This window comes from Coturnix japonica, chromosome 12, assembly GCF_054131305.1.
Source record: "Coturnix japonica strain WE chromosome 12, WE-NBRP24, whole genome shotgun sequence".
Taxonomy (NCBI): Eukaryota; Metazoa; Chordata; class Aves; order Galliformes; family Phasianidae; genus Coturnix; species Coturnix japonica.
The window spans coordinates 1,552,865-1,567,937 of NC_140674.1; the positions used below are offsets into that span (position 1 = coordinate 1,552,865).

Sequence of the window (15,073 nt, forward strand, 5' to 3'; positions counted from 1 at the left end):
GCTCCTAAACCTGAAGAGGGAGTTTCCCATTAAGGTCTTCTCTCTGTTGATGATCAGCAGTGCTCATGAAATATGCCCCTTGGTCACCACTGAGTCTGTGTTCCTCACCACTTTTCTTTTTACTGGAAAGATAATGCAAAGCATTAAGATGAGTGATAATTCATTTTAGTGTCAGTGTTATTAAAGACTTAAAGATAGAAATGATCAGTTCTAACTGAATCTCAGCACCCAGGTTGTTGTAGTACTGAAAGCTTGTATTAGGTTTCTATAATTGTGTTAGAAGTTATAGCCCCAGGCTAGTACTGAAGCAAGAGAAATGTAGTTTCTGTACAATACAATACTGCCCTGATAGTACTGTGAGGGGAGTGGGACTTGCTTTTTGCTGGTCTTTTAATGCTCCAGCACTGTCAGGGGCTTAGTTCTGTGTCTATTTGAGAGTGCCCTCTATAATCACTTTTGCTCTGGACCATCATAAAACTAATCTTTCAGCTCCTGGAGTGTTCATCTGAGGACGTAGAGGGATGGGGAGTCCAAGGAGTGTGAGAATATCTCTGTACTTCTGGTTTTTTGGAAAGAGATGTGTGATGCCTTGATGCAAAAATCATCGATGGGTGCTGAACTGATAGCTGTGTGGATTCCTTGTGCATGTCCTGCAGGCATCAAGGGGCACTGTGCTTCAAACCATTCTGGTACAGGTCTGAGATTTACAAAGGCTTTCAAAGAAGACCTCAGAGGACTGCTGCAAGGGGAAATGTTCTGCATAACATCCTGGCATTGCAGAGGCTGAGTAATGCAAGCCCTCTGCTCTGACATTGTCTTAGTGGCTCAGCAGTCTGCACTATAATCTCACGTACACTCCATGCTGCCAGCTCAGAAGTAGTCCTTGTCTGACCTCTGGTTCCATGTGACAGAACCAACATATGCTCACAGGGCAAGCAGGAGTTAAAATCAGACCAAGAAGCTAATTTCAACGCAAACCAGCTTCTTTAACACACAAGAGCAGTAGAGCATGCTCAGTGGGTGGTGATGTACAGTCCTCCCACTGCTTTTCCAGCTGCCAGCATGATATAGTCACATCTTTCATAGAATCACAAGGTTGGAAAGGACCTACAAGATCATCTAGTCCAACCATCCTCCCTCTACTGTACCTACAGAAAACCACTAAACTGTATCTCTTAGCTCCCTATCCAGATGCTTCTTGAGTGCTGCCAGGGATGGTGACTCCACCACCTCCCTGGGCAGCCATTCCAGTGCTGTGAGGTCTCCCCTGAGCCTCCTCTTCTCCAGGCTAAACAATCCCAGCTCCTTGAGCCGCTCCTCATAAGACTTGTGCTCCAGACCCCTCAAAAGTTTTGTTGCCCTTCTCTGGACATGTTCCAGGGCCTCAGTGTCTTTCCTGTAGTAAGGAGCCCAAAACTGAACACAGTACTTGAGATGTGGCCTCACCAGATCTGAGTACAGAGAGATGATCTCTGCTCCTGCTGGCCACACTATTTCTTACACAGGCCAGGATGCCGTTGGCCTTTTTGGCCACCTGGGCACACCGTCGGCTCATGTTCAGCCGAGCATCGACCAACACCCCCAGGTCCCTTTCCTCTTCACAGTCATGCAGCCTCTCCGCCCCAAGCCTAGAATGCTGCATGGGGGTATTGTGGCCAAAGTGCAGGACCCGGCACTTGGCCTTGTTGAACCTCATCCCATTAAACGTCAGCCCAGTGATTCAGCCTATCCAGATCCCTTTGGAGGGCCTCCCTACCCTCGGGCAGATCAACACCACCTCCCAGCTTGGTGCACTCAATTCCCTCATCCAGGTCATCAATGAAGATGTTAAACAAGATGGGCCCTAGTACCGTCCCCTGGGGGACACCACTTGTGATGGGTCACCAGCCAGACTTAACTCCATTAACCACTACCCTCTGGGCACGACCCTCCAGCCAGTTCCTTACCCAAAGAAGGGTATACTTGTCTAGGCCATGGGCAGCCAGTTTCCTCAGGAGAATACTGTGAGAAACCGTGTCAAAGGCCTTGCTGAAGTCCAGGCAGACTACATCAGCAGCATTACCCTCATCTACCAGCCTGGTTACCCAATCATAGAAGGAGATGATATTGGTTAAGCACAACCTGCCTTTCATGAATTCATGCTGGCTAGGCCTGATCCCCTGGATGCCACACACATGCCATGTAATCTCGCCCAAGATGATTTGCTCCATAACTTTCCCCAGTACCAAGGTCAGGCTGACAGGCCTGTAGTTCCCTGGGTTCTTACTACCCTTCTTGTAGATGGGAATCACATCGGCAAGCCTCCAATCCTCTGGGACCTCTCCAGTTAACCAGGAGCGCTGGTAGATGGCAGAGAGCAGCTCAGCAATCACCCGAGTCAGCTCCCTCAGCACCCGAGGGTGGAGCCCGTCTGGTCCCATGGACTTGTGACAGTCCAGGTGGAGGAGGAGCTCTTTAACTGTCTCCACCAGCAACTTGGCTTGTGTGGGCAGACTTACCATTCCTATTCATACAATTACTTCTTAAACTGATGCAAGTCTACCTCCAGAACAGTATCTTGAGTCACTACAGTCTGACACGACCTTTTTTTACTTAATGAACTGAAATAAAAATGTAGGTTTATTGAAATATTTCACTTTTGGTTTTGACTTCTTTTTCCATAAACTAGCTGTGCTTTCGAGTGAGGTGGAAGGAATGTTTTCAGATCAAACATGATGTTTTTAGCAGCTATTCTTTTCGGCAAGGTCAATTTATTGAAGCTCCTCTGTGTGGTTTCATTCTCAGTTCACCTGATCCTGACTCTGAGCACATCTTATTGTTGTCTCCTTGCATTGTATTTAGGCGGTTTTATACTTAATGTGTTTTGCTGGAAATTTTTTAACTTGGCTGTTGCTTTCATGTTAGGAAGCATTTGTTTTAATGGTGCTTGTTCCCTTTCTTTTAATAGAGTCAGATTTACAGATCTGTCAAGATAGAGCACCAACATGCTGCACCAAAAAAATGGAAGAGAGCTACCAGGCAGCTGTTCGAAGAGAGAGGATGCAGAGTATCCAGGCACTGAATTTTGAACTGAAGTACATGATTGCTGGCCACACCACAGCTTTTCAAGGTAGGAACTTTTGGGGTAGTCCAGTCCCATGATGAACAGCTTGTACAATCATCCTGTACAGATGAAAGAAAAGCTGTTTTTGTTCTTCATTTTCATTGCATTGCATATTGTAGTCACTGGCTTCTTGTTTACTTCCCTTCTCTTTAATGATCTTGCCTTATGGGAAAATGTGAGGGCATCAATTCTTGACTGCCAAATTTCAGTATCTGCCTAAATCTAATTAGGAATAGAATGGCCCTTATTTCTGAAATAATTTTAAAAAAAGTTTTGTGTGGGTTTTTCAAGGCATTTTCAATGTCATTTAAGTGCCTGATAGTTGTTTATGTCTTTTGATATTCTTACATTGTCAAACTATTTACAGGTGTAGGAAGTTAAATTGAAATTTAATTTTGAAGCTGAAGAACGAGTGCTCTAACTGATGTGTGTCACGGGGTCATCCCTGGATATCAGCCCATAACAGGGGGGCACAGGCCCCGGGAAAAAAAAAGGAAAGAAATGAGAGACAAAGGAGCGAAGGAAAAAAAATGAAGGTGTTTTCCAGGCCATACACTCCGGGACTGGGGGAAGGGCAGAGAGAGAGCAGATCGTTTTAACAGTGGCAACGATCTGAGGAGGAGTGGGAATTTACTAAATGTAAGCAAATCAAACAAAAAGATAGAGAAAAGAGTACCCGAAGTAGGAGTCAAACCACGACAGTTCAAGGGCGGCACGTGCTTTGCTCCGCGGTGAGCTGAGATGGCCAGAGGCAGAGGGTGGCTGGGGTCCAGTCTGAAGTCTCCCCACCTTTCTCTTCATGCCAGGTCCTCTGGGGATGCTGCCCCACCCCTCTGGGAGCCCCAAATGCCCCAAATGGTGGTCACACAAAACCAGAACATGAACTCTTTAACTGCCACTGTTCTGCATGGTGTTCTGATGTGGAATACTGAAAACAGAAATCACAAAATGACAACATTCCACCCCTTATTCCACATCACCACATCATGCTTAACATAGATCTGTACAGGAACAAAGAATAATTGTGTTACATATGCATATATCTGAACAAACAATAATTAACATGTGTTGCATATACAGACTTTTATATATTTACATATATATACATGGAATCACTGACTGCAATCCCCAAGCATCAAATTCCCTTGTGGTACACACTGGACCTCCCATTTTTCTCCATCAGCCATGAAGTTGTCCCAGGTCCCTGTGCAAAAACATTTCTACACAGAGGTTTGCCCTTTCCAGAAGCTGGAAGAACCCAAACTGCTTTTCCTAACATGTTCTTTACATGTACTACAGGGACCTTATCTCCCTCTGCAGTATGTAGGGAGCTGGATTGTGTAGGACCATCTCGATTAACCGATCCTCTGGTGCTGACGAGCCAGGTGGCATCTACCAAATGCTTCTCCCAGTGCTTAAATGTTCCACCACCCGTTGTTTTCAACATGGTTTTTAACAACCCATTGTAGCATTTGATCTTACCAGAGGCTGGTGCATGGTAGGGGATGCCATGATCTTTGGCCCAAGTATTTACAAGAGAATTTTTGAAATGAGTCCGTTATCAGACACAATTCTTTCTGGGTTGTCATGTCACCTCAGGACTTGTTTCTTCAGACCCAATATGGTGTTTTGGGCGGTAGCATGGGGTACTGCATATGTTTCAAGCCACGCAGTAGTTGCCTCCACCATGGTAAACACATAACGCTTACCACTGTGAGATCATGGCAAGGTGATAAAATCAACCTGCCACGCTTCCCCATATTTATCTTTTTGCCATTGCCCTTCCTCCCAGAGAGTTTTATCCTCCTGGCTTGTTTAATCATGGCACATGTGTCACAGTCATGAATAACCTGTGCAATAGCATCCACAGTTACCATAGGGTTAGGTTATATATATGTTGTGTCTCTTTCTTGATAGCCTGAGCTCTCATAGGCCATTGAGCTAGAAATAACTCTTTCTTGTTCTGCTAGTGCAAGTCTATTTCAGCCACCTCAATTCTGGCAGCTCGATCCACCTGATTGTTGTTTTGTTGTTCTTCAGTAGCCCTATTTTTGGGCACATGAGCATCTACATGACGCACCTTTATAACGATATTTTTTGTTCAGGCAGCAATGTCTTTCCACAGTTCAGCAGATCAAATAGGTTTACCCATCCACTGCCAGTTATTTTGCTCCCACTGCTGTAACCATCACTATAAGGCATTTGCCACCATCCATGAATCAGTATAAAGATGAAGCATTGGCCACCTCTCCCATTCAGCAACATCTAAGGCCAGCTGGACAGCCTTTACCTCTGTGAACTGGCTTGATTCTCCTTTTCCTTCATTGATCTCTGCAACCTGTCGTGTGGGGCTCCACACAGCAGCTTTCCGTCTGTGATGCTTCCCCACAATATGACATGATCCATCCATGGAAAATTTCATTTTCTGGTAGTTCGTTGTATGGTGGGACCTCTTTAGCACGTTACACCTCTTCTGCCGGTAATTTTTACCTTCAGGCCAATCCACGATTACCTCTAGGATTCCTGGACTGCTGAGGTTCCTCATCGGTGCTCATGTAATCAATGCTGTCCACTTACTCCAGGTGGCATCAGTAGCATGATGGGTGGAGGGGCCCTTTCCTTTGAATGTCCAGTTCAGCACTGGCAGTCGAGGTGCCAGAAGGAGCTGCGTTTCAGTGCCAATTACTTCAGAAGCAGCCCGAACCACCTCATATGCTGCTAGGATCTCCCTTTCAGGTGGGGTGTAGCCCTCTTCCATTGCCCTATGTGCTGTACTCCAAAATCCCAGGGATCGGCCTCGGGTCTCTCCTGTGGCTCTTCGCCACAGACTCCAGGTGGGACCTTTCTCTCCAGCAGCAGTATAGAGGATGTTCATTACATTCTGTCCCATCCATACTGGCCCTAGGGCCATGGCACAGGCCATCTCCTGTTTAATCTGTTCAAAAGCCTGCTGCTGCTCAGGGCCCCATGCAAAACTGTTCTTCTTTCATGTCGCCTGATAGAGGGGGCTCAGTATGAGGCTGTAGTTTGGAATGTGCATTCTCCAAAAGCCCACTACACCCAGAAAAGACTGTCTCTTTCTTGCTAGTTGGAGGAGGCATAGTGGTGATTTTGTTGATGACATCTCCTGGGATGTGACGACGCTCATCTTGCCATTTTACTCCTAGGAACTGAATCTCCTGGGCAGGTCCCTTCACATTGTTTCGCTTAACAGTGAAACCGGCACGCAGAACAATTTGAATTGTTTGCTCTCCTTTCTTAAAGACTTCCTATGCTGTATCACCCCACACAATAACGTCACTGATGTACTGCAGGTGCTTGGGAGCACTGTCCTGTTCCAATATGTTTTGGATCAGCCCATGGCTAATGTGTTTCCCATCCTGGGGCAAATGGTTCCATGTGCACTGAACACCCCTCCAGGTGAAGGCAAACTGTGGCCTACAGTCTGTGGCCAAAGGAATGGAAAAGAATGCATTGGCAGTGTCAGTGGTGGCGTACCATTTGGCTGATTTCAAGTCCAGTTCGTACTGGAGTTCTAACATATCTGGCACAGCAGTGCTCAGTGGGGGTGTGACCTCATTCAGGCTGTGGTAATCTGCCCTCAGCCTCCATTCTCCACTGCCTTTATGCACCGGCCATTTGGGGCTGTTAAATGGTGAGTGGGTTTTGCCAATCACCTCCTGACTCTCTAGCTGACAAATCTGCTTGTGAATGGGGAGCAAGGCATCCCCCTTGATGTGGTACTGCCATCTGTGCACCATTTTCCTAGCAGTTGTTACATGCTGCTCTTTTACCTGTAGTAACTCCACAGCAGACGGATCTTCTGACAGGCCAGACAAGACAGACAGCTGCTTAATACTGTCTTTATCTACAGCAGCTATTCCAGAACCCCATTGGTATCCCTTAGGGTCCTTGAAATGCCCCCTTTTAAGATAATCTATACCGACTTTGCATGGAGTCCCCTGTTCAGTCACTATAGGATGCTTCTGCCAGTTTTTACTGGTGAGGGTTATTTCTGCCTCCAGGACAGCCCCCAGTCACTCTAGAAATATAAATCAGTTCTGTCCCTTTATAACTTGAGGGCATCAAAGTGCACGGGGCACCAGTGTCTACCAGTGCTTTATATTCCTGTGGTTCTGATGTACCAGGCCATTGAATCTACACAGTCCAATACACTCTATTATCCCCTTCCCTCCCCTGGCTGAGTGCAGGATCCTGGGGATACCGCCCATCCACTCTCCTCCGGGATCCCAAAATGACTCAAAAGGCGGTAACAAAGAACAAGAACATTAACTCTTTAACTCCCACTGTTCTGTGTAATGTTCTGATGAGGAATACCAACAACAAAAATCACAAAAACACAACAATGTGTCAAATGAAAATACAGTTTTCTTTGCTTTTTAAAGTGTTTCACTACCTAACAGGTCACATGTAGGGACCCGTTTTCTGGGATTATGGCTGCAGTGTTGAATGTGAATACATGGAGGATTCTGCAGTGAAAGTCAGTTCTCATAATTCATGATGTTGTCAAAGATGTTTGCTCTAACATGTTGATACAGCTTTGTGTAGTTTCTTCAAACCATTATTGTACTATTTAAGGGAGGGAAGTGATTGTGTAGAATTGTGCATTATAAACTGTTGTGCACCAGACTTTCTCTAGAAAGGCATTTAAGGATAGGCTGTGAATGTTAAATGAGAGCGATGAATCCAGCTTGCTGACTTCTATGGGACTAATGTGTTTAATTTTGTCTTACTACTATGCTATATTTAGTACTGAGCACCTTCATGGAATGGGTTTTGAAAGCAAGCCTGTAGTTACTAAAATACAAAGTTTTGAGGTCTGTATGATTAAGTTGTTTCAAGGCATTTATTTTATCAAATAGTAGATTTTTTTTTCGGTCTACTTCTTTTCCACTTGTAAAATGCTATTTAAAAAATAGCATTTGTCAGTGAATGAAAGATAGCATATTGTAGTGGAAATGCCAAGTCACGGCCTGAAGCAGTGTTTGAGCACCTGATGGTTGGCAAGGCCAACCCAGGGGAGCTCAGGTGTACGCAGTATATTGAGTGGCTGGAGCCAGGATGCGTCCCATCACAGCCCTCATTTAAGGGCTAGCAGTGGATGCAAGGGCATCTTTTCATAGTATCATAGTGTCATAGTCTTGTGCGGGTTGGAAGGGACCTTAGAGATCATCGAGTCCAACCCCCCAGATTTGAGCCTCTGTGTAGCAGAGCGGCACTTCTACCACTTGCGCCACAGGGGGGATTCGAACCCCGGGCCCTGGTGTTGCAAGGCGGCATTCCTACCACTGCGCCACCGGGGCACACGGTGGTTTTTGTGGCACACACATCTTTTGCTGGAGATCTGTGTAAACTTGAGGCCTTGTAAAGTTAAGCAATTCTTTCATTTCTGTATTTGGTGGCTGCTATGCTTGGGCTCATTTTTATTTGCTATTACCAAGGACTTTGCCACCCTGCTATTATCGTTTGATTATAGCATTACACATATTATCTGAAGTTCATAGTAATTGCTGCCGGATGTTATTAGAGATGTGCAAATGCAAGGTGAAAAAAAAAATCTGCTTTTACATAATCACAGAATCACAGAATGACCCGGGTTGGAAGGGACCTCAAGGATCATGTAATTCCAACCCCCCTGCCTGGCAGGGCCACCAAACCTACACATTTACTAGATCAGGTTGCCCAGAGCCCTGTCCAACCTGGTCTTGAACACCTCCAAGGACGGGGCATCCACAACCTCCCTGGGCAGCCTGTTCCAGGGCCTAACCACTCTCCTAGTAAAGAACTTCCCCCTAACATCCAACCTAAATCTTCCCTCTTTTAACTTAAAACCATTTCCCCTAGTCCTGCTATTGTCAGCCCTTTCGAAGAGTTTACTCCCCTCCTGGGAGTAAGTTCCCTTCAGGTATTGAAAGGCTGCAATGAGGTCACCCCACAACCTTCTCTTCTCCAGGCTGAACAAACCCAACTCCCTCAGCCTGTCCTCATAGGGGAGGTGCTCCAGCCCCCTGATCATCTTTGTGGCCCTCCTCTGGACCCTTTCCAAAATCTCCATGTCTTTTTTGTACTGAGGGCTCCACACCTGGACACAGTACTCCAGATGGGGCCTCACAAGAGCAGAGTAGAGAGGGACAATCACCTCCCTATCCCTGCTGACCACCCCTCTCCTGATGGAGCCCAGGATCCCATTTGCTTTCCGGGCTGCCAGAGCGCACTGCTGGCTCATGTTAAGTTTCTCATCTATCAGGACCCCCAGGTCCTTCTCTGCCGAGCTGCTCTCAAGGACCACTCCTCCCAGCCTGTACAGGTGCCTGGGGTTCTTCCGGCCCAAGTGCAAAACCTTGCACTTTGCCGTGTTGAACCTCATTAGGTTCACCCGAGCCCAGCTTTCCAGCCTGTCAAGGTCCCTCTGAATGGCATCCGTTCCCTCCACCGTATCGACTGCACCACTCAGCTTGGTGTTGTCAGCAAACTTGCTGAGGGTGCACTCCATTCCCTCATCGATGTCATTAATAAAGATGTTAAAGAACACCGGTCCCAAGACAGACCCTTGAGGGACACTGCTCATTACCGGCCTCCACCTGGACATAGAGCCATTGACCACCACCCTCTGTCTGCGGCCTTTCAACCAATTGCTTGTCCATCTAGTTGTCCACCCATCAAATCCACTTCCCTCCAATTTGGAGATGAGGATGTGATGGGGGACCATGTCAAAGGCCTTGCTCAGGTCCAGGTAAATGACATCGGTCACCTTCCCTTTGTCCACCAATGCCGTCACTCCATCATAGAAGGCCACAAGATTAGTTAAGCATGCTTTTGGTTGCTTGCTTCTTTTTTTTCTGTTCTGTACTTTTGAGTGAAAAATGGCATTTTGGTTTCTTTTACAGTCAGATTTCAAAAAGTTTTAGTAACACCCATGAATCATAAATTTGATTAGAGGGCTTTTTAGAGGAGTGCTGTAGTGAAAGGGTCCCTGTGTTGAAAAGTTGTCTGTTGGCATTGTTAAATGTTGGTGAGTTGTTCAAGTGATCTTTTACTGTTACGACAGACTAGAGAAGGTTAGAATAGATTGACCTGCCAGCCCCCCTTAGGTCAAGCCGGTGGCTGTATGGTCCATTGCTGAAGAAGCCTTTTGATGAAATGAAAGTAGTAGCTAGGCACTTCAGACAGTTAAAATTACGAGTATGCCCTGAAAGTGGGAAAATAGGTGGTTTGTAATTTGCTATGTCTGGACTTCTGCCTATGTTAGATAGAGCATTCAAAAATGCAGCTTTGCTCTATTGCAATGGGAGGTGTGTTGTCCTTTCTCTATCTTGCGTTTTAAATGTTCTGTTGCTACATGTAGAACTGTGTGAGATGCTGTCATGGGTTACTTAGATTTACCTATGCCCGTGACAGGGGAAGCCACCCCGTGGCCCCCCCCCCCCAGGGCCCGGAAAGGAGGGGGAAAAGGGGAATGGGATAAAAACAGCGGCAATCTAAGGAGGAGAAACTTATTTTACTAAATATGATATCGAAATACAAGATAACACAATATAATATAATTGAGGCCAACAAATCGAACGAAACAGAGAGAGAGAGAGAGAGTCCCCAAAAACCGAGAGGCCTACTGTGAACTCTAGGCGACACGGCTGGAACGCTTCCCACTCTCCGACAAGTCCGAGAGAAGAAGGAGGGCACTCCAGCCTGGGAACGAGATTATACAGCGTCCTGGTCCCGTGACTTATCATTACCCCTGTTGTTCTCTGGGATATGCAGTCTTCTTCTGTGGACTGCACATTCAATAGAAGTATCCATACTTTACATGATGTTATGATGTGGAATACTGATAGCAAAATTACAAAATTACAAAACCATGACAGATGCTTAATGAGAGGGAAAATTTTTGCACTAAATAAACTTTGTATTTTTGGTCTGTTTTGGTTTGTCTTCATGTTTCCCACAACAATGGGTACTCATTTGGACTTTGGAAAAAAGCACTTTTTTGTTTGTTTGTTTGTACACGGTGGTGTTTACTTGTATGGTTTTTGTGCACAAAGCTTTCTTCTGTGGATGTGCATACACACGTCTTGCAGTGTTAGAAACACACCTCTAGTAGTATTGGCGTAGTCAAAGCAAAGCACTAGTTAGTTCTCTTAACTGCTTTTTATACACTTGTTGTGTGTCACACTGTTAATACTGTACTGATTAAATTTCTTCCAAGAGCAGTATGGTACAAGAAGTGGTTTTGCAGTAGTCTGACTTCTAATGTAGTGATAGGAATTAAATTTTGGTGGGAGTTTTTTGCTTGTTTCACTTTACGTTCCTATCCCCTTATTTTCTTTCATGGAAGGTAAAAGACACTTCTTAGGGCCAACAATTAGGTACCACAAGTATTAATGAGAGAGCTTTGTCAAGCGAATATTAGTTTTAATAAAGGTTCAGTTAAGTATTCAGTCTATGGCTGGGTGCTGCAGGCAGCTATGGATGTCTTGATCTGAAGAGATTCTGTTTACTTAATTTAAAACATTATTATAAGTAATTTTGCCCGCAGCTGAAATAAGACAACTTTCACAGGTGCCAGATCTAGATTTGCAAAAGTTTGTAAGATTTGATTAAATATACCACAGCTGTGGGCAGGCTTGTTAGGTTTGGGCTAATGCCTGTTCCTGTAAATGGTCAGCCTTTGAACTACAGTTTCATGCAGCTGTTTTTCCCCCTGTTAAGTCTTCGGCGTTAGTGACACAGTATTTGCTCAAACACTTCATAAATCAGTTTTCTGTTGGGGTGTTTTCTGTTTGAACTCCTTTGCTTAATGCTGTTGCACGTAATTAGGGTAGGAAGAGGCGCACTGACATCAGCTGCAGGGTTTGATCCATCTAAAAGTGCAACTATCTTCCTCTGTCTTTGCAGTCATGCCTGCAGCATAGAAATGACCATTTAAATGATCAAGCAGGATACTTCAGTTTTTTAACTCACTCCTCTTTGACAACCAGACTGTTTTCCTTTTGAAATTGCTATTTTTTTTTCATCCTAATTTTTTCTTTTTTTTTTTTTTAATTTATTACTATTTATTTTTTTTTTTAGAGACTTGCATATAAGCAAATCTATGGCTTTAGCTTATTTTTGAATGGATGTTCCTTAGTTCTTATGGTGATACTATGTGTTACTTGGTACAATCATCCTGTTCCCCACCCGCCTCATCAGTTCAGTCATGCAGTCACTACAGTCCTTGAGGACAGGTCCAAATGAGGCAACTTCGATTCATTGTTTGTGGATTAGAAGTGGTGTGGATGTAGAGGCTGGAAGTTGCTTTCAGAAGAGCTATTAATAGTCTGATAGGAAAGCTTTGTTGTAGGCAGACAGCAAAGCAAAACCTGCCATCCCTTTTCCTGTCTTCTATGGAGTGCTACCAGGTGCTGTGTGAGGACGTACAGAAAGCTTGGCTTTGTTCCTGTTTTATGCTGAGGCTAATTTGAGGTAATGAGAGTCTAAACACCAGAAATTTATTTGCTCTGCTGATGATCTCTGCAAAGAGACAGAGTGAGATGCTTTGAGACCTACAGATTTCATTTACCAAATTACGAGGTAATTAGGAGGTAATCACAGATACAGTGAAAAGCTTGGCAGTTTTTAGAATAAAATATTATTTGCTGTACTGTGTAACCAAGAAACTTGCGTGTAATGGTGCTGAAGAATCACCTTTAAGAGAGACATCATTTGATTCTACAATGCTGCTTTTTGTCCCTGTTTTTGATGCCATCTCAGTTGAAATGCCAGTAACTGCCTCACTTTGGGTAAGGGTGTAGGGCCACTTAAAGACTTTGTCTAGTGTCAAGGTAAATCAGAAATATGAGCAGTGGATCTTCTTCCTTTTTTGTACCTTTCTGTTTCTTGGTGAATGATAATTTATGAGCTCTGAGTTGAGGCTGAAATGTACCTCTTTCAACTGTGCAGTTATTCCTTGTTGCTCACCCCCTCCATCCATTAATTCTTCTCTTTAAACAAGCTGTCACTTGGGTGCCACAAAAATTGGCACTGTTGACAGCATGCTGACCACAATTGTAGTATGCATCAGGCTACTTGCTTTAAATAGGCTGGATAGTATTTCTATTGTGCCATATGATTCCTAAGTTTTATTGTTAAACATGTATTATTCCCAGTATAAATATTCATCTTCTATATGCCGTTTATGCCGTTAAGTCTGATACTTAGCTAAAATTTCTTAGCCTTGGTCTGCATATGGGGTGGAAGGATACTAAATTTGTTTTGTTAAAGTGTTCTTTTTCAGCAAAATATAAAAATAATTCTGCAATGTGTGGTATTTCCTAATGCACTCACATTTATATTATAAACATGCAAAATTAAAAGAAAACTTCAAGATGTGCCAGGGACTGTGAGTAAATATTAGCATAAAGTTGTGAATGGTAGTTATTGAAGTCACAGTACAAACTGTGCATTTGACCACTACCTTCTCAGAAGTTGGTTGTATACTTTGGTCAACATTCTAGATTCAGAGATACCAGATAAGAAACAGGTAACGTGAAAATGTATTTGTTTTGCTCTTTTTTCCTAAAAAATGGCATGACTGTGATGGTCATAGAATCACCGAACTGTTCAATTTGGAGGAGACTTTTGAAGGTTATTTTATCCAACTTCCCTCTAGTGAACAGGGGTGCCCAAAGCTTTTACCAGGTGCTCAGAGCACTGTCCAGCCTGAACTTGATCTTCACCGAGGATGGGGCATCACCAAATCTCTGGGCAAGCTTTGATAGTGCCTCACCACTCTTACTGTAAAAATCTTATTCCTTACATCCAATCTAACTCTCCTGTTTTAGTTTAAAATCATTTCCCCTTGTCCTGTCAGAGCAGACCCTACTAAGGAGTATGTGTTCTTCTTTCTCACATTGTTCCTTTAGATACTGAAAGGCTGTTCTCCAGTTTCTCCAGTCTTCTGTTCTCCAGGCTGAACAACCTAACGAGAAGGTAGCGATCCTGTCTCTCCTCTGGATGATCTACTTTGCATTAAAAAAATAGCATAAGGAGTGTGTTTTGTTTCTATATACATACAGGCTAGAAGTTAAATGTGAAAACAAAAAGTAAACTGTCATCTGTAAGATTTTCTGTAGTACATATTCAGCATAAAATGCATGTGTGTAGAAGTTCATCCCAGACTCGAAAGTCATGTGAGACTCTAGCAATCTTTTGAATTTTTCCCTGTACTGTTTCATCTCCCATTGTATGTGTTCTGAAAATGGAGTTTTTTTTTTTTTGTTTTTTTTTTTTAAACTGTATTATTGTGGCCTTAGTTGTAATTTCCGTGGAAATAAGAGGCATTATTTTGGGAGCAACCTATCTGCTTCTCCATGCTATTGATTGTTATGAAGAATACAAGAAACCATTGATTTTTTATTCTCTCCTCCAGTTTTATTTTATTTCTTTCTTTATTTTGTAGTTGTTGCCTCCCTATCCGGCGACAGATTAAGGCTGCTGAGTGAAAATACCATGCCTCCGTGCATGGGGAACAGACAGGACTCACACACAGTGTGCCCTGGTGGCGCAAGTGGTAGGAATACCGTGTTGCAACACCGGAGGCCCTGGGTTCGAATCCTCCCTGTGGTGCAAGTGGTAGAAGTGCCGCTCTGCTACACAGGAGGCTCGAATCCCGGGGGTTGGACTCGATGATCTCTAAGGTCCCTTCCAACCCGCACGAGACTATGATACTATGATACATTTGCAAGACAGTTATTATAGATGTTGACAAAAATGCTGTGATGAACAGACAGCAAGTTCACAGACGAAGAATCCCATTAGAAAGTACAAGCTGAAGACAAATGTGTTGCTGAATCTTAAGGTGAAGAGAAAAAAAAAATAAAAAATAAGCAAACATCAGTTTGGGCACAGAAAAACCACTTAAACTATGCTGAACTTTTGACAAGTTCTCTGTACTACACTTGACATGAAATGCAG

General features: G+C 44.0%; 1 protein-coding gene across 12 annotated transcripts in view; it reads left to right on the forward strand.

Moving 5' to 3' along the window:
- The window catches only part of LOC107317829 (glypican-5-like), a 364,600-nt gene that overhangs the window by 14,679 nt on the left and 334,848 nt on the right, over positions 1-15,073 (forward strand). For 11 of the 12 annotated variants that reach the window (XM_085512501.1, XM_085512502.1, XM_085512504.1 and 8 more), the window contains exon 2: positions 2,948-3,109. In XM_085512501.1, coding sequence (XP_085368627.1) covers positions 2,948-3,109 — 162 coding nt within the window. Of the gene's footprint in view, positions 1-2,947; positions 3,110-15,073 lie in introns of those variants that run through there. The other variant, XM_085512505.1, reaches the window with a different exon arrangement.